Here is a 20,070-nt window from a genome sequence, read left to right on the forward strand (position 1 = left end):
ATCAAACCCCTGTCTCCTGCATTGGCAGGCAGATTCTTTGCCACTGAACCACCTGGGAAGCTCAAGGAAGCTGTTGTAAAACTCAAAATACATGGACGGGTGGCCTGGGCAAGGTCAGTAAGAACAAGAGAGGGAGAAGAGGGCAGGTTACAGGTGTCTTTTGAGGTGGGCTGGAGACAGGAGGACCAATCGGGCAGGATGTGGGAGATCAAGGGAAGAGTGAAGACTTTCTTGGTTTCTGATTTTGCAGCCAGAAGACCAGTGGCACAAAGGAGACTGGGGGCTGTGAGGAGAGGCGAGCGCTGTGTGGGAAGGTTCACGGGCGCTCAAGTGCAGGTGTGGGCTCGGTATCTGCACATCCCCAGGTGATGATCTGGACTGAACTCATCCAGGAGGTAAAATCACCTGGATACCAGAGAGAAGTAGAGAAGGCGCCAGGAACAGAGCCCTAGGGTATCACGGCTTGGAGATGCAGGCAGAGAGGAAGGATGGACAACAAAGCAGTCTAGCAGTTGGAAAGGTAACCAGGAGCTGGTGATATCTGGGAAGAACAGAGCAGCAGGGCACAAGTGATGTGAACATACAGGTGTGGTGTAACTGGAGCCCTAGGCCTGTGCATGCAGACAGTTCCATGCCTTTCACAGGAGAGCTCAGTGTCGGAGGAGCTCATTCTGAACCACTTGCAAAGCAGAATGTCAAGGACTTATTCTCTCAAATGAATGACAAACCATGATTCCCTCTTAAAAAGCAATTCAAAGGCCCTTCTTCTGTAACATCACCCATTCTTTTCCCTGCAGGGACTAAAGCGAGTCCTCGGAGCCCTTTGAGGAACTGGCTCTCTCTCTGGACCCGGGCTCAGAGGGGGCAGGTCTGCAGTGACAGTCCTGCTTCGCTCACTCCCTACCCATGTGACCTTATGGAATTCCTTCACGAAGCTTCATTTGACTTGCCTGTAGCATGAGGATAATAACACCCACTCCTGTGACTGTTGTGAAGTTTCAGGAAAGCAGTGTGTGCAAAAGGGCTTTCCACACTGCCTGGCACATAGTAGGTGCTCAGTAAACAGCATCCAATTCTAACAATGCTCTGGATGCAGTGAGCACCCTGGCCTTTCTCTCAGACCCCCATGGTCACCCTTGGTCCTTCTCGCTCCTTCACTGTCTCTATCCACATTGTCAGCATCGCTACCCCAGCAACCACCTCCTCTGCTGCTCCTGCCCCAGTTCTGGTCTCATCACCAGGGCAACAGAAGCAGCCTTCTGATTTGTCATTTGTTCCATTTATTTTGCATCCTTGTCTCTTCCACATACCTGGGCTGCCAAAATGGTTTTTCAAAAACACCGCTCCACTTCAAATCCTCAAGGGAATCCTCACTTAAACGACTCAGGAGAGAATTTAAGTTCCTTGTGATGGCATATGAGGCCCTTCAGAATCTGGCCTCATCGGCCTCATTTTTGACCACTGCCCACCTCCTCCCTACAAGCTGGCCAGTGTCGCTCTAGCCATGAGAAACTACTTAAAACTCTCCCAACAGGCTGTGCTCTTCCTTGCATCTCTGGTGCTGGCCTCTTGTCTAGAATGTTCTGTCATTTCTTCTCTGCTCATCTGTTAAGACCCATCCTGATTGTTGCCTCCCCTCGGTCTGAGAGGCCCTCTGATGCCTTGGAGAAGGGGTCCCTGCTGCCTGCCTGGCACATGGAAGGACCATATCCATGTGTACCCGGCTTCTACATCAGCTGGAAATGAACATTCATGGTACCTGCTGGAAACTCTCCCGAAGATGGCTCTGATCCTCGGAGTGGCAGAACTCCAAAATGTCCTTTCCTAGAAGATCCTAAAGAGAGAGAGACAAGCTTTAATACTCCCCAACCCCAAGTTTCATTGTTTATATATCACTGTTAGACAAGAAGGTTCACATACATCCCCTTCAACTCATCTCCTCTAGCTCACACCATCATAAGGGGGAAAAAAAAGTGGATGAAAATGTTCTCCTTGAGCGATTAAGGAGCTGGCATCTGGTGCCCCATCCTCAGTGCCTCTGGCATGTTCAGTACTGACTTCTAATTTTGCTAAGGCACTAGAGCAGCAGCTTCAGAATGCAATTTTATTTCTGTTTGCCTTGGAAAGGCAGACTGTACAGGCAAGCTCTAACAAACATTTTAATAAACATAAAAAGAACACAAGTGGTAGCATGAAGATGGATGTGTAGCCTATGAAACCTGGAATCGTTTAAATGCGGGGAACTGCAGCTCTCTCGTGCCTGGAGAAAAGCAGTTATTATAAAATAACTAAACTTGTTAAGTCTGTTGACAACCTACCTTTGTTCATCTATGTTTTATTCAAAGGACCCAGCATTAACCCCAAACAAAAGTGTTTTGCAATGAAACCAACTGGAATGAGAGAAACCGTCCAAAAGCAAATGGGTTATAGGAAACTGGTCCAGTTGGAAGTATCTTCAGCGGCAAAGAGTTTCAACAAAGTCATCGATCAGAACCCAAATCAGCAAAAGGCCTCAGTGGGTGCTGACGCGGACAGGGGAAAGGAGTCTTATCTGTGCCAAGAAACACCTAGATCCAGATGCCCATGGAAGATGGCTGGTGGATAAATGAATCTGGCTGGAAACAGAGGCCATCAGAGGTCACAGTGAATGTGGAAAGAGATTAATTTTCCCTTTCATTCCATCCCAGTATTCTGAGGTTTACATCAGTCTGGAGATGAAGAATTCAATGAATGGTTCCCATATTTCAATTTAGTCTGTTTCTAGTTCTAAAATAGACATGTAATTAAAAAAAAACCCATCAATGTCACCCAAACTTTGTTCATCAGAACAAAGATTCTTTTTCTTCTTTTTTTTTTTGTTCAAATGCTTTTTATATTGGAAGAAATTTAAATCTACAGAAAAGCTGAAAGGGCAGTGCAATTCACACCTGTGGGTCATTTTAACTGGATTCATCAACTGTCAGTATTTTGTCACATTTGCATTTTTCTCTTTCTTTCATATATATGCAAATATATAAGTGAAACATAAAAAGTAAATGCAAATGAAATATCATACCTATGCACAAATATATCTAAAATATATTTACATGTATCTTATTTTAAAATACATTTAAAATATATTTATATATTTAAGTTTTTGTTGAATCATTTGAAAACAATTAGCAGGAATCACGACACTCCTCACATATGAAATATGTGTCTCTTTGCGACCCCATGGTTTGTCCATGGAATTTTCCAGGCAAGAACAGTGGAATAGACTGCTATTCCCTTCTCCAGGGGATCTTCCTGACCCAAGGATTGAACCAGGGTCTCCTGCATTGCAGGCAGATTTTTTAGCATCTGTGCTAGCAGGGAAGCCCCATATAAATGACATTTCCTTACAAATCCATAATGTACCATATTATACCTTTAAAAATCAATAATTATTTGACAAAATCACCAAACATATTAACATTTCCTTACTTGTCTCCCAGTTGTCCTTTATAGTTATACGTCTTCAGGCTGAGGACGCAATGAAGGCTCTTACATTGCATCCTGTTATTTTATCTCTATGGTTTATCTTAATTTGGAACAATCTCTCCTGCCTTTTGGCATTTCTTGTTACTTTTGTGTTTTTCACTTTTTTAAAAAAAAAGACCTTGAAAATGTGCCTCTTGTAAAAAGAGGATCCATATACATTTGAGAAACAAATGGTGAGACAAAATTCAGGGAACATCTTTAAGACATTTCAGGGTCTTTCACATGAATATACTTTTAACGTTTCTAAGGAGATTTCCTGTTTGGTATTCATCAAAATTAATTGATATGAGAGTCTCTTTTTCATAGAACAATTAGCAGGAATCACATCTTAATTCTAGTTTGAGAAAAATCTAGAGCTAGATTAAACAAAATGGTTAGTGCAAAAAATAGAGAGTTAATTTTAAGCAGTGCAGTTGCATACAATAACCTTTTTTGCTTTGGAAGGCCATTACCCAGGCAAGGAGATGGCTTTTTATGCTGTGTTTCCCTGTATCGTCACTGTATTATATCTTGAACAAATGAGGTAGGTGCATTTTGAAAGTGAAAGTGTTAATCAATCAGTCGTGTCTGACTCTTTGTGACCCCATGGTGTGTAGCCTGCCAGGCTCCTCTGCATGGGATTCTCCAGGCAAGAATACTGGATTGGGTTGCCATGCCCTTCTCCAGGGGATCTTCCTAACCCAGGGATTGAACCCAGGTGTCCTGCATTGCAGGCAGATTCTTTACCATCTGAGCCACTAGGGAAGCCCAAGTGCACTTTAAATAAAACTAAATTTCCAGCCGACTCCATGAGCTCAAAACCACCTACCTGAGGCTGGTAGCCAATCACACTGATGCATCTTGGGTCCACAAACGTGATGATCCCATCAGAGTTATGCCGAGATAAGAATTCTGTGGGCACCGACATCCCACTCATGTCCATGCACACAGGAGAGCTGGTCACCTGGAATGGAGAAATCCACAGGGAAGCAGTTTTAACAGAGACAGAGACAGTGATAGAGACTGAGTTAGAGAACAATCCACGTGGATTTAATATCACAGATCCTTCTAGGTCATGAGTACGAGTTCAAAATGTTTGACAATAAATACAGGAGAGGGTGTGGAGAAAAGGGAACCCTCCTACATTGTTGGTGGGAATGTAAATTGGTGCAAACACTATGGAGAACAGCAGGGAGGTTCCTTAAAAAAACTAAAAATAGAACTACCATATGACCCAAGAATCCCTCTCCTGGGCATATACCCTGAGAAAACCATAATTCAAAAGATACATGCAGTGGAGAGCAAACAGGGAATTGATTACTGGCTAGATTGCTCTCTCTCCTTTTGATTCCCCCTCTTCTCCTCATGGTCACCTCTATCTCTCTCCTCCCTCTTCTCTTCTGCACATAACTCTGTGAACCTCTCTGGGTGTCTCTCACCGTGGAGAATCTTTTCACCATTGACCTAGATGTTTTATCATCGGTGCTGTATGGATGGAAAAGTCTTGAGGCTACTGTAAGAATAAGACTGAAAGCCACAGGCAGGAGGCTTAAATCCAAAACTTAAGAACACCAGAAAACTCCTGACTCCAAGGAACATTAATCGACAAGAGCTCATCCAAAAGCCTCCATACCTATACTGAAACCAAGCTCCACCCAAGAGCCAACAAGTTTCAGAGCAAGACATACCAAGCTAATTCTCCAACAACACAGGAACCTAACCCTGAGCACAAAAATACAGCCAGCCAAAAGTCACACCAAACCCATAGACACCTCAAAACTCACTACTGGACACTTTGTTGCACTCCAGAGAGAAGAGATCCAGCTCCACCCACCAGAACACCAAGGCAAGCTTCCCTAACCAGGAAACCTCGACAGGCCACTCATCCAACCCCACCCACAGGGAGGAGCCTCCATAATACAGAGGAACCACAAACTTCCAGCATACAGAAAGGCCACCCCAAACACAGCAACCTAAACAAGATGAAAAGGCAGAGAAATATTTAGCAGGTAAAGGAACATGATAAAAGCCCACCAAACCAAACCAAACCAAACAGGAGGAGATAGGGAGTCTACCTGAAAAAGAATTCAGAATAATGATAGTTAAAATGATCCAAAATCTTGAAAACAAAATGGAGTTACAGATAAATAGTCTGGAGACAAGGATTGAGAAGATGCAAGAAAAGTTTAACAAGGACCTAGAAGAAATAAAAAAGAGTCAATCAATGAATAATGCAATAACTGAGATCAAAAGCACTCTGGAGGGAACCAAGAGTAGAAAAACTGAGATAGAAGACAGGATAAGTGAGGTGGAAGATAGAATGGTGGAAATAAATGAAGCAGAGAGGAAAAAAGAATTAAAAGAAATGAGGACAGCCACAGAGACCTCTGGGACAATCTTAAATGCCCCAACATTCAAATCATAGGAGTCCCAGAAGAAGACAAAAAGAAAGTCCATGAGAAAATACTTGAGTAGGTAATAGTTGAAAACTTCCCTAAAATGGGGAAGGAAATAGCCACCCAAGTCCAAGAAACCCGGAGAGTCCCAAACAGGATAAACCCAAAGTGAAACACCCCAAGACACATATTAATCAAATTAATGAAGATCAAACACAAAGAACAAATATTAAAAGCAGCAAGGGCAAAACAACAAATAACTCACAAGGGGATCCCCATAAGGATAACAGCTGATCTTTTAATAGACACCCTTGAAGCCAGAAGGGAACAGCAGGACATACTTACAGTGATGAAAGGGAAAACCTACAACCCAGATTACTGTACCCAGCAAGGATCTCATTTAAATAAGAAGGAGAAATAAAAAGCTTTACAGACAAGCAAAAGCTCAGAGAATTCAGCACCACCAAACCAGCTGGTCAACAAATGCTAAAGGATCTTCTCTAGACAGGAAACCCAGGAAAGGTTTATAAACTCGAACCCAAAACAACAAAGCAAATGGCAACGGGATCATATTTATCAATAATTACCTTAAATGTAAATGGGTTGAATGCCCCAACCAAAAGACAAGGACTGGCTGAATGGATACAAAAACAAGACCCCTATATATGCTGCCTACAAGAGACCCACCTCAAAACAAGGGACACACATACACTGAAAGTGAAGGGCTGGAAAAAGATATTTTACGCAAATGGAGACCAAAAGAAAGCAGGAGTAGCAATACTCATATCAGATAAAATAGACTTTGAAATAAAGGCCATGAAAAGAGACAAAGAAGGACACTACACAATGATCAAAGGATCAATCCAAGAAGAAGATATAACAATTATAAATATATATGCACCCAACATAGGAGCACTGCAATATGTAAGGCAAATGCTAACAAGTATGAAAGGGGAAATTAACAGTAACACAATAATAGTGGAAGACTTTAATACCCCACTCACACCTATGAATAGATCAACTAAACAGAAAATTAGCAAGAAAATACAAGCTTTAAATGATACAATGAACCAGTTAGACCTAATAGATATCTATAGGACATTTCACCCTAAAACAATGAATTTCACCTTTTTCTCAAGTGTACATGGAACCTTCTCCAGGATAGATCACATCCTGGGCCATAAATCTAGCTTTGGTAAATTCAAAAAAATTGAAATCATCTCAAGCATCTTTTCTGATCACAATGTGGTAAGATTAGATGTCAACTACAAGGAAAAAACTATTAAAAATACAAACATATGGAGGCTAAACAACACACTTCTGAATAACCAATAAATCACAGAAGAAATAAAAAAAGAAATAAAAATATGCATAGAAACGAATGAAAATTAAAATACAACAACCCCAAACCTATGGGATTCAGTAAAAGCAGTGCTAAGGGGAAGGTTCATAGCAATACAAGCCTACCTCAAGAAACAGGAGACAAATCAAATAAATAACCTAACTCTACACCTAAAGCAACTAGAAAAAGAAGACATGAAGCACCCGAGGGTCAGTAGAAGGAAAGAAATCATAAAAATTAGGGCAGAAATAAATGCAAAAGAAACGAAGGAGACCATAGCCAAAATCAACAAAGCTAAATGCTGGTTCTTTGAGTAGATAAATAAAATAGACAAACCATTAGCCAGACTCATCAAGAAAAAAAGGGAGAAGAATCAAATCAACAAAGTTAGAAATGAAATTGGAGAAATCACAACAAACAACACAGAAATACAAAGGATCAGCAATGACATGCCAATAACATGGACAACTTGGAAGAAATGGACTAATTCTTAGAAAAGTGTAACTTTCCAAAACTGAACCAGGAAGAAATAGAAAATCTTAACAGACCCATCACAAGCACAGAAATTGAAACTGTAATCAGAAATCTTCCAACAAATAAAAGCCCAGGACCTGATGGCTTCACAGCTGAATTCTACCAAAAGTTTAGAGAAGAGCTAACACCTATCCTACTCACACTCTTGCAGAAAATTGCAGAGGACGATAAACTTCCAAACTCATTCTATGAGGCAACCATCACCCTAATATCAAAACCAGACAAGTTCAGTTCAGTTCAGTTCAGTTGCTCAGTCATGTCTGACTCTCTGCAACCCCATGAACTGCAGCACTCTAGGCCTCCCTGTCCATCACCAACTCCTACTAGAGTCCACACAAACCCATGTCCGTCGAGTTGATGATGCCATCCAACCATCTCATCCTCTGTCATCCCCTTCTTTTCCTGCCCTCAATCTTTCCCAGTATCAGGGTCTTTTCCAATGAGTCAGCTCTTCACATCAGGTGGCCAAAGTACTGGAGTTTCAGCTTCAACATCAGTTCTTCCAATGAACACCCAGGATTGATCTCCTTTAGGAGGGACTGGTTCGATCTCCTTGCAGCCCAAGGGACTCTCAAGAGTCTTCTCTAACACCACAGTTCAAAAGCATCAATTCTTTGGTGCTTAGCTTTCTTTATAGGCCAACTCTCACATCCATACATGACCACTGGAAAAACCATAGCCTTGACTAGGCGGACCTTTGTTGGCAAAGTAATGTCTCTGCTTTTTAATATGCTATCTAGGTTGGCCATAACTTTCCTTCCAAGGAGTAAGTGTCTTTTAATTTCATGGCTGCAATCACCATCTGCAGTGATTTTGGAGCCCAGAAAAATAAAGTCAGCCGTTGTTTCCACTGTTTCCTCATCTATCTGTCATGAAGTGATGGGACCAGATGCCATGATCTTAGTTTTCTGAATGTTGAGCTTTAAGCCAACTTTTTCATTCTCCTCTTTCACTTTCATCAAGAGGCTCTTTAGTTCTTCCTCACTTTCTGCCATAAGGGTGGTGTCATCTGCATAGCTGAGGTTATTGATATTTGTCCTGGCAATCCTGATTCCAGCTTGTGCTTCTTCCAGCCCAGTGCTTCTCATGATGTACTCTGCATATAAGTTAAATAAGCAGGGTGACAGTATACAGCCTTGACGTACTCCTTTTCCTATTTGGAACTAGTCTCTTGTTCAATGTCCAATTCTAACTGTTGCTTCCTGACCTGCATACAGGTTTCTCAAGAGGCAGGTCAGGTGGTCTGGCATGCCCATCTCTTTCAGAATTTTCCACAGTTTACTGTGATCCACACAGTCAAAGGCTTTGGCATAGTCAATAAAGCAGAAATAGATGTTTTTCTGGAACTCTCTTGCTTTTTCAATGATCCAGCAGATGTTGGCAATTTGATCTCTGGTTTCTCTGCCTTTTATAAAACCATCTTGAACATCTGGAAGTTCATGGTTCACATATTGCTGAAGCCTGGCTTGGAGAATTTTAAGCGTTACTTTACTAGTGTGTGAGATGAGTGCAATTGTGCGATAGTTTGAGCATTCTTTGGGATTGCCTTTCTTTGGGATTGGAATGAAAATTGACCTTTTCCAGTCCTGTGGCCACTGCTGAGTTTTCCATATTTGCTGGCATATTGAGTGCAGCACTTTCACAGCATCATCTCTCAGGATTTGAAAAAGCTCAACTGGAATTCCGTTACCTCCACTAGCTTTGTTCATAGTGATGTTTTCTAAGGCCCACTTGACTTCACATTCCAGGATGTCTGGCTCTAGGTGAGTGATCACAGCATCATGATCACAAAAAAAGAAAACTACAGGCCAATATCACTGATGAACATAGATGCAAAAATCTGTAACAAAATTCTAGCAAACAGAATCCAACAACATATTAAAAAGATCATACATCATGACCTAGTGGGCTTTATCCCAGGGATGCAAGAATTCTTCAATATTCGCAAATCAACCAATATGATACACCGCATTAACAAATTGAAAGATTAAAAACCATATGATTATCTCAACAGATGCAGAGAAAGCCTTTAACAAAATTCAATATCCATTTATGATAAAAATCTTCCAGAAAGCAGGCACAGAAGGAACATACCTCAACATAATAAAAGCCATATACGATAAACCCACAGCAAACATTATCTCAATGGTGAAAAATTGAAAGCATTTCCCCTAAAGTCAGGAACAAAACAAGGATGCCCACTCTCACCACTACTATTCAACATAGTTTTGGAAGTTTTAGCCACAGCAATCAGAGAAGAAAAAGAAATAATAGGAGTCCAGATTGGAAAAGAAGAAGTAAAACTCTTACTGTTTGCAGATGACCAGATCCTCTACATAGAAAACCCTAAAGATTCTACCAGAAAATTACTAGAGCTAATCAGTGAATATAGTAAAGTCTCAGGATATAAAGTTAACACACAGAAATACCTTGCATTCCTATACACTAACAATGAGAAACAGAAAGAGAAATTAAGGAAACAATTCCATTCACCATTGCAACGAACAGAATAAAATACTTAGGAATAAATCTACCTAAAGAAACAAAAGACCTATACATAGAAAACTATAAAACACTGATGAAAGAAATCAAAGATGAAACAAATAGATGGAGAAATATACCATGTTCATGGATCGGAACAATCAATATAGTGAAAATGAGTATACTACCAAAAGCAATCTATAGATTTAATGCAATACCTATCAAGCTACCAACAGTATTTTTCAGAGAATTAGAACAAATAATTTCACAATTTGTATGGAAATATAAAACACCTCGAATAGCCAAAGTAATCTTGAGAAAGAAGAATGGAACTGGAGGAATCAACCTGCCTGACTTCAGACTATACTAGAAAGCAACAGTCATCAAGACAGTATAGTACTGGCACAAAGACAGAAATATAGATCAATGGAACAGAATAGAAAGCCCAGAGATAAATCCACACACCTATGGACACCTTATCTTTGACAAAGGAGGCAAGAATATACAATGGAGAAAAGACAATCTCTTTAACAAGCGGTGTTGGGAAAACCGGTCAACCACTTGTCAAAGAATGAAATTAGAACACTTTCTAACACCATACACAAAAATAAACTCAAAACGGATTAAAGATCTAAATGTAAGACCAGAAACTATAAAACTCCTATAGGAAAACATGGGCAAAAGACTCTCTGACGTAAATAATAGCAGGATCTTCTATGACCCACCTACCAGAGTAATGGAAATAAAAGCAAAAATAAACAAATGGGACCTAATTAAACTTAAAAGCTTTTGCACAATGAAGGAAACTATAAGCAAGGTGAAAAGATAGCCTTCAGAATGGAAAAAATAATAGCAAATGAAGCAACTGACAAAGAATTAATCTCAAAAATATACAAGCAACTCCTGAAGCTCAATTCTGGAAAAATAAATGACCCAATCAAAAAATGGGCCAAAGAACTAAACAGACATTTCTCCAAAGAAGACATATAGATGGCTAACAAATACATGAAAACATGCTCAACACCACTCATTATCAGAGAAATGCAAATCAAAACCACAATGAGGTACCATCTCATGCTGGTCAGAATGGCTGCTATCCAAAAGTCTACAAACAATAAATGCTGGAGAGGGTGTGGAGAAAAGGAAAACCTCTTACACTGTTGGTGGGAATGCAAACTAGTATAGCCACTATGGAGAACAGTATGGAGATTCCTTTAAAAACTGAAAATAGAACTGCCATACGACCCAGCAATCCCACTGCTGGGCATATACACTGAGGAAACCAGAATTGAAAGAGACATGTGTACCCCAATGTTCATCGCAGCACTGTTTACAATAGCCAGGACATGGAAGCAACCTAGACATCCATTGGCAGATGAATGAATAAGAATGCTGTGGTACATATACACAATGGAATATTACTCAGCTATTAAAAAGAATGCATTTGAATCAGTTCTAATGAGGTGGATGAAACTGGAGCCTATTACACAGAGTGAAGTAAGAAAAACACCAATACAGTATATCAACGAATATATATGGAATTTAGAAAGATGGTGTAATGATGACCCTATATGCAAGACAGCAAAAGAGACACAGATGTAAAGAACAGTCTTTTGGACTCTGTGGGAGAAAGCGAGGGTGGGGTGATCTGAGAGAATAGCATTGAAACATGTATATTATCATATGTGAAATAGATCACCAGTCCAGGTTTGATGCATGAGACAGGGTGCTCAGGGCTGGTGCCCGGATGACTCTGAGGGATGGGATGGGGAGGGAGGGTCTGGATGGGGAACACATGTACACCCATGGCTGATTCATGTCAATGTATGGCAAAAACCACCACAATATTGTAAAGTAACTGGCCTCCAATTAAAACAAATTTTGAAAAAAGATACATGCATCCCAATGTTCACTGCAGCACTATTTATAATAGCTGGGGCATGGAAGCTAAATGTCCATTAATGGAGGAATAAATAAAGAAGATATGGTACATGTACACAACAAAATATTACTCAGCCATAAAAAGGAATGAAATTGTTCCATTTAGGGAGGTGGATGGACCTAGAGACTGTTATACAGAGTGAAGTAAGTCAGTAGAGAACAAACACTACATAATATCACTTATCTGTGGAATCTAGAAAAATGGTACAGATGTGCTTGCTGGCAAAACAGAAATAGAGACACAGATGTAGAGAACAAACATATGGACACCAAGGTGGGGAAGGAAGAGTGGGATGGATTGGGAGATTGGGACTGACACTTATATACTATTCATACTATGTATAAAATAGATAACTAATGAGAACCCACTGTATAGCACAGGAAATGATACTCACTGCTCTGTGATGACCTAAATGGTAAGGAAATCTAAAAAGGAGGAGATATATGTATATGTGTAGCTGATTCACTTTGCTGTACAGCAAAACTAATACAGCATTACCTGAAAGCAACTATATTCCAATAAAATTAATCTAAAAAACAAATAAAATGTTTGAAACTGCCCTGGTCATACCTTGGACTAACTGGAACAGCAGACCACTTTCTCTACACTTCTGAGCTTCTTTTGTGACCTCATGGACTGGAGTCCACCAGGCTCCTCTGTCCATGGGATTTCCAAGGCAAGAATACTGGAGCAGGTAGCCATTTCCTTCTCCATGGGATCTGCCAGGACCAGGGATTGAACCTGCTTCTCCTGCATTGGCATGCGGATTCTTTACCACTGAGCCACCAAGGAAGCCCAAACGAGTCTAAGGCACTGATTACACCGTTTGGAAATTCTACATTTGTGAACTGAATTCACTCAAGTATTCTTTCTTCCCCTGTTTGCAAGGAATAAACAATGCTTATCATGTGTTAATGAAACAGCTTATTCATCTATCTGAAAACGGTGAGATCCAGGAAGCCACAGACATGCGGTACCAGTGTTCTCTGAACTATATCTACTACGGCCTCACCATCAGTACCTGAAAGGCCCTCAATGCCACAGGAAGAAAGACTTAGTGGCTACTGGGTGCACTAGACATCAGGCCAGTGGGATTTATACATTAACACATTATTCAGAATATCTAATTCTCAAAAGATGAAAAAGACACATTTCCTGCCCTTGAGGAGTCTGCAAGGAAGGACCTTGCCCTCAACTAACTATATGAAAACAGACAGTGAAGAATCTTAACTGACATATAAACTCGATGCTGGATGAGTAGGGAGGCGAGTGATTCATTTTGACTAAGCAGACAAGGGAGTTGTTTCACTGAATCTTGAAGGATGAGGAAATAGAAGTAAACAAGAGGGGAAGGAGTTCTCCTGTTTAAGGAGCCTCCTTTAACAACAGGCAGAAGTAACAGCCTGTGGATGTCCACAATGGTGGGGATGTGCATGGCAGGCTTGTGGAAAGGTGATGATGTAGTTTGGGAATAGGGCATGAGAGAGGGGAGGGAGGAGATGGGATCGTAAGATGAGAGGGTACTTTATCCTGCAGACCACAGGGAAACACTCACAGTGACTAGACATGGGTGTGAAACAAGGACTGACGGTGTATATAGTACAGGGAACTATATTCAGTATCTTGTAATAACCTACGATGGAAAAGAATTAGGAAAAAATATATACAATATCACCTATATGTGGATGCTTTTGAATTGTGGTCCTGGAGAAGATTCTTGAGAATCTCTAGGACAGCAAGGAGATCCAATCAGTCAATCCTAAAGGAAATCAGTCCTGAATATCCATTGGAAGGATTGATGCTGAAGCTGAAGCTCCAATACTTTGGCCACCTGATGCAAAGAGTCACCTCATTGGAAAGACCCTGATGCTGGGAAAGGTTGAGGGCAGGAGGAGAAGGGGGCAGTAGAGGATAAGATGGTTGGATAGCATCACCAACTCAATGGATATGAATTTGAACAAACTTTGAGAGATAATGAAGGACAGAGGAGCCTGGTGCGCTGCAGTCCATGGAGTCACAAAGGGTTGGACATAACTTAATAACTGAACAAAAACAAATATGTAGAATCCAGAAAAGTGGTACAGATGAACTTATTTGCAAAACAGAAACAGAGACAAAAGTAGACAACAAATTTATGGACACCAAGTGGGGTGGAATGCATTGGGAAATTGGGATTGACATGTATATATTATTGATGTGCTAAATCACTTCAGTCGTGTCTGACTCTTTACGACTCTATGGACTATAGCCCACCAGGCTCCTCTGATCATGGGATTCTCCAGGCAAGAATACTGGAGTGGGTTGCCATGCCCTCCTCCAGGAGATCTTCTCCACCCAGGGATCAAACCCACATCTCTTGTGTCTCTTTCATTGGCAGGTGGGTTCTCAACCACTAGCACCACCTGGGAAGCCCAATACTATGTATAAAATAGATAACTAATGAGAACCTACTGTCCAGCAAAAGGAAGTCTACTCAATGCTCTGTGGTGACGGGGAGGAAACCTAAAGAAGAGGGGATATTTCTATACATAGAGCTGATTCACTTTGCTGTACAGCAGAAACAAACATGAAATTGTTAATGGACTATACTTCAATTAAAAAAGAAAACAGGTGTGATGTGAGCAGAGCTCAACTTTGCAATAACTGGTGCATATCAGGATGGGCTGGTGCAGACTCTCATTGAAGTGAGAACTCTGCCACTCGCAGGTCACAGTCCCCCCTTTCTTCTCCCAGATTCAGCCTCATCTTCTCCCATAAGGTGAGATGCAGAACCCGTGCTGAGGACACGGGAGATGGAAAAAGTCATCCAGACCACAGACTCTTGCTCTCTGCAATAGCAAGCCCTCCTTGGAGATTAAAAAGGCAGTGAGCTCCTTCTTACCTGGAGTCTTCCAATTGCCACCAGGCAATATTTACTGCCTTGTCCCACATCGGCATCTTCTTCAGGTATAGTCATTCCTGAAATGAAAGATGCCAGAGTCAGCAACATGTCCAGGGTGACTTGAAAAGAGGTACAGGTGTCCATGATTTTACTTACATGATTAAAAATGTAGATCTACTGTGGACCCCGCAGGGTCTAGGGAGTCAGTCAATGAATAACCAGTCCTTTGCTCATTTCCTGCTCAGTTCTCTGCCAGATATCTTTTGATAATTTGTTTCTTTAAGACTTTTTTTGGTGTGGACCATTTTAAAGTCTTTATTGTATCTGTTGCACTATTGCTTCTATTTTATGTTTCGGCCCTGAGGCACGCAGGATCTTTCACACGGGATCTTTTTTAGTTGAGGCATTCAAACTGCTCATTGCAGCCTGTGGGATCTTAACTCCCTGACCAGGGATCGAACCTGTACCTCCTGCACTGAAAGGTGAAGTCTTAACCACTAAACCACCAGAGAAGTCCCTCTTTTGATAATTTCATGGCACATTATCATCTGCATCTATGGAAGATGCTGAGGAACCAAAGGAAGATGAAACAAATTATTCATGTATACATTTGCAAAACTTGGCTAAAACACTTGGTTATACAGGAAAGTTGGGTAAGAAGTATATACAGACACTTCAAATTATGGAGTGGGTTGCCATTTTTTTTTTCAGGGGATCTTCCTGATCCAGCAATTGAACCTGAGTCTCTTGGATCTCCTGCGCTGGCAGGCAGATTCTTCACCACTGAGCCAAGCTCCATCTCAGCCTGCATTAAAACTGAGGTCCAAAAGGGTATGATATAATCCATCGCATGCTGTGAGGCTTGAGTGAGAGGATGGTGTGGAACCCCCCTCAACCCAAGACCCAAATGTCAGCTTCTTTTTCACTCCCCTGATTTCACTCCCCAATTGCTGGTAGCAGGTATATTTGTGGGCTTCCCCAGTGGCTCAGTGGTAAAGAATCCACCTGCCAATTCAGGAGATGCAGGAGACAGAGGTTCGATCCCCTGGGTTGGGAAGATGCCCTGGAGGAGAGCACAGCACCCCACTCCAGTATTCTTGCTTGGGAAATCCCATGGACAGAGGAGCCTGGTGGGCCACAGTCCATGGGGTTGCAAAGATTTGGACATGACTTAGGTGACTGAACATGCATGCACGGTGTATTTGTGTACAAAGAGAACAGTGGGTTCAGATACACCTTTGCCACACTAAGGATGAGGGTGCTATGCTACAGTCCAGAACAGGAAGCAGAGGAGACAGTGAGTGGTGGGAAGAACCCTTGAATCCAGTCAGGATGAAAAAAAATCATGTTTTTCTGTTCTACCCTGTGGAAGGAGGGATTCTGCAGGACGAGGCTGTCACTGGCTGACCCCTGAGACCATCTGCCTAGAGACACCACAGTTCACTTGTTGATTGATTCTTCACCCCACCAGTGTTGAGAGCTTTCGTAGATTTTTAAAAGTAGTCACAAATGCTCTTTATGTACCTTCTATCAAGACTTGAAGTTAGATTTCCTTGAGACTACTTTGATCAATGAAATAAGTGGAAGTGATGCTCTTTGGCTTCTAGACAATGAGCCCCAGACACTCAGAGGATCAGAGACAGGTCATCCATATTGCACCCTGTCTCCACCCCTAGCCCACAGAATCTGAGTATAATAAAATGGTGGTGGTTTTATCAACAAAATGCATGAGTGTGTGCTAAGTCACTTCAGTCGTGTCCTACTCTTTGCGACCCCATGAACTGTAGGCCACCAGACTCCTCTGTCTATGGGATTCTCCAGGCAAGAATACTGGAGTGGGTTGCCATGCCCTTCTTCAGGGCATCTTCCCAATCCAGAGATCGAACCTGCATCTCTTACATCTCCTGCATTAGCAGGCAGGTTCTTTACCACTAGTGCCACCTGGGAAGCCCTGATTTATCATCAAAATAAAATGTCTCAGAAGCTGCATCAGGAATTCTCCAGTGGTCCAGTTAAGACTCTGCCTTCCAGTGCAGGGAGCATGCGTTCAGTCTCTGGCCAAGGAACCAAGATCCCACATGCTACATGGTACAGTTGATAAATAAATAAATTTAATTATTTTAGAAATTAAAAAAAAGAAGGTGCATCAGCCTAGAAGTGCAGAGAAGACTTAATGGGAACCAAAGATACAAGTCCTTTAAGTGTTTAAAAAGTACATCATATATATATATATATATATATATACATATGTATAATATATATTATATTATAATGTGTATAAAGAGTACATTATGCTAAATGCTGGGCTGGACAAGCTGAAATCAAGATTGCTGGGAGAAATATCGATAACCTCAGATATGCAGATGACACCACCCTTATGGCAGAAAGCAAAGAGGAACTAAATAGCCTCTTGAGGAAAGTGAAAGAGGAGAGTGAAAAAGCTGACTTAAAACTTAACATTCAAAAATCAAAGATCATGGCATCTGGTCTCATCTCTTCATGGCAAATAGATGGGGAAACAATGAAAACAGTGACAGACTTTATTTTCTTGGGCTACAAAATCACTGAAGTTGGTGACCACAGCCATGAAATTAGAAGACGCTTGCTCCTTGGAAGAAAAACTATGACCAACCTAGATAGCATCTAGACCAACCTAGAAAGTAGAGACATTACTTTGCTGACACAGGTCTGTCTAGTCAAAGCTATGGTTTTTCCAGTAGTCATGTATGGATGTGAGAGTTGGATTATAAAGAAGGCTGAGTGCTGAAGAATTGATGCTTTTGAATTGTGATGTTGGAGAAGACTCTTAATCCCTTGGACTGCAAGGAGATCAAACCAGTCAATCCTAAAGGAAATCAGTCCTGTATGTTCATTGGAAGGACTGATTCTGAAGCTGAAGCTCCAATACTTGGGCCACCTGATGTGAAGAACTGACTCACTGGAAAAGACTCTGATGCTGGGAAAGATTGAAGGCAGGAGGAGAAGGGGATAACAGAGGATGAGATGGTTGGATGGCATCACCGATTCGATGGACATGAGTTTGAGCAAGCTCCGGGAGTTGGTGATGGACAGGGAAGCCTGGCGTGCTACAGCCCTTGGGGTCACAAAGAGTTAGACATGACTGAGCGACTGGACTGAACTGAAGTGTATAAATAGGCTCCTTTGTAAGAATGCATTTTAATACACCAGCTAAAATTATGTTACCATAATTTGGCTTTGTAGAAATGAAGAGGAAAATTGTAACTTATTAAATAAATAGTTTTGGTCTTAATGTGGGCAGGTAATCTTTAGTTGTGAATGAGAGCCAAGTGTTTTTGAAATATCCAGAAAATTCTTCAGTAAACCCAAACTTCCTTAAAGAAGTTGATTTATGTGCCTGTCTCAAGGTTCTCCTCAGGATGCTGGGCTCAGTCTTCCCATGGAAGGGCTGGCACCTAAAACACTGGGGCTGAATATTTGCATAGGTGGCTCTGCAGCTGTAGGGACCCCAGTGCCAAGGAAGCTGTGATCATCATCGCTCAGACTACCAGGGTCTGGAGGAGGCTGTGGGTGACCACAGGAAGGCAGGGGTGGGCTCTGGCACCAGCTGGCGGAAAGGATTCAGGATCAAGCTCTCACATGCTTTTCTGACCAAAAGCCTCTGACAGGGCAATGATGCATAATCTCCAGATTATCACCCAGATATCTGGATGTTCTCTATTTTCCAAACGTTCGGGTAATATTCCCAAGTAATAGATGATCTTTTAAACTGGTTTTGACGGTTAGTACTGAACAATAAAAAGACAAATATAGCCCCAGTTAACAAAAGGGCAAAGGATGTGAACATTCCTCCAGAGGAAGTATACAAATGCTTAGTAAGCATATGGAAAGATACTCAACATCGTTAGTCATCAGGGAAGTGTAAGTCACTACCATAATGAGAGTACTTCATATCCATTAGGATGGGCTACAATTTTTAAAAAATGCAATAAGAAGTGCTGGTAAAGATATGGAGAAATGAACCGTCATATACTGCTGGTGGGAATGTAAAATGGTGCAGTCGGTTTGGAAAACAATCTGGCAGTTCCTCAAAGGGCTAAACACTGAGCTACCATATGACCCAGCAATTCCACTCCTAGATGTGCACTCAAGAGAAATGGAAACATATGTCCACTAACATGGGTACATAGATGTTCACAGCAACAACAGTCCCAAAGTGGAAACAACCATGATATCTATTAAGGGATGAATGTATAAACAAAATGTGGCAGATCCAGATACTAGCATATTATTGGGCAATAAAAAAAGAAAATACTGACACCTGTTACAACCTGGAAAATCTTGACAATATCATGCTAAGTGAAAGAAGTCCATCACAAAAAGTCACACATTACATGAGTGTATTTATGTGAAATGTCCAGAACAGATGATTCCATAGAAACAAACAAGTAGATTAGTGGTCATCTAAGATTTGGGGGGAAACAGTAACTGCTAACTGCTAATAGGTGTGCAATTTCTTTCTGGGATAATGAACATATTTAAAAACTAACTGTAATGATATAGTTGTAAAACTACGTGAATACACTCCAAACCACTGAATGGTATACTTTAATTTATACACTTCGTGATACATGAATTATATTTCAATGCAGCTGGTATATAAACAATATTTTGGAAAAAAGGGGGATAGAAATAAGGGGAGTAAAAAGCCACCTACCAAAAGAATATAAAAAAATGATATCTTGGTATATTTCTGGCCAGCCTTTTTGAAGCAAATTCAGAAGACTATATGATATCATTTTTTATTTTGGCCGCACCATGCAGCACCTTAGTTCCCTGACAAGGGATAGAATCCAAGCCTCCAGCAGTGGACACACAGAGTCTAAACCACTGGATCTCAGGAAAGACCCTAGAAAACTATAGATAAATAAAAAGATAAATGTTGGAATTAACCTTGATTACAGTAAAATCCTTATGTCCTTTACTGTGTGTATATGTGTGTAATAAAATATCTTTT

General features: G+C 41.1%; 1 protein-coding gene across 10 annotated transcripts in view; it reads right to left on the reverse strand.

Moving 5' to 3' along the window:
- ARNT2 (aryl hydrocarbon receptor nuclear translocator 2) overlaps positions 1 to 20,070 on the reverse strand; it is a 181,788-nt gene that overhangs the window by 37,656 nt on the left and 124,062 nt on the right. For all 10 annotated transcript variants that reach the window (XM_043489619.1, XM_043489621.1, XM_043489622.1 and 7 more), the window contains 3 exons: positions 15,075 to 15,151; positions 4,328 to 4,462; positions 1,760 to 1,834 (listed from right to left, as the gene is read on the reverse strand). In XM_043489619.1, the coding sequence (XP_043345554.1) occupies positions 1,760 to 1,834; positions 4,328 to 4,462; positions 15,075 to 15,151 (287 nt within the window). The remainder of the gene's footprint in view (positions 1 to 1,759; positions 1,835 to 4,327; positions 4,463 to 15,074; positions 15,152 to 20,070) is intronic.

Source organism: Cervus canadensis, chromosome 17 (genome assembly GCF_019320065.1).
Source record: "Cervus canadensis isolate Bull #8, Minnesota chromosome 17, ASM1932006v1, whole genome shotgun sequence".
NCBI classification, from domain to species: Eukaryota; Metazoa; Chordata; class Mammalia; order Artiodactyla; family Cervidae; genus Cervus; species Cervus canadensis.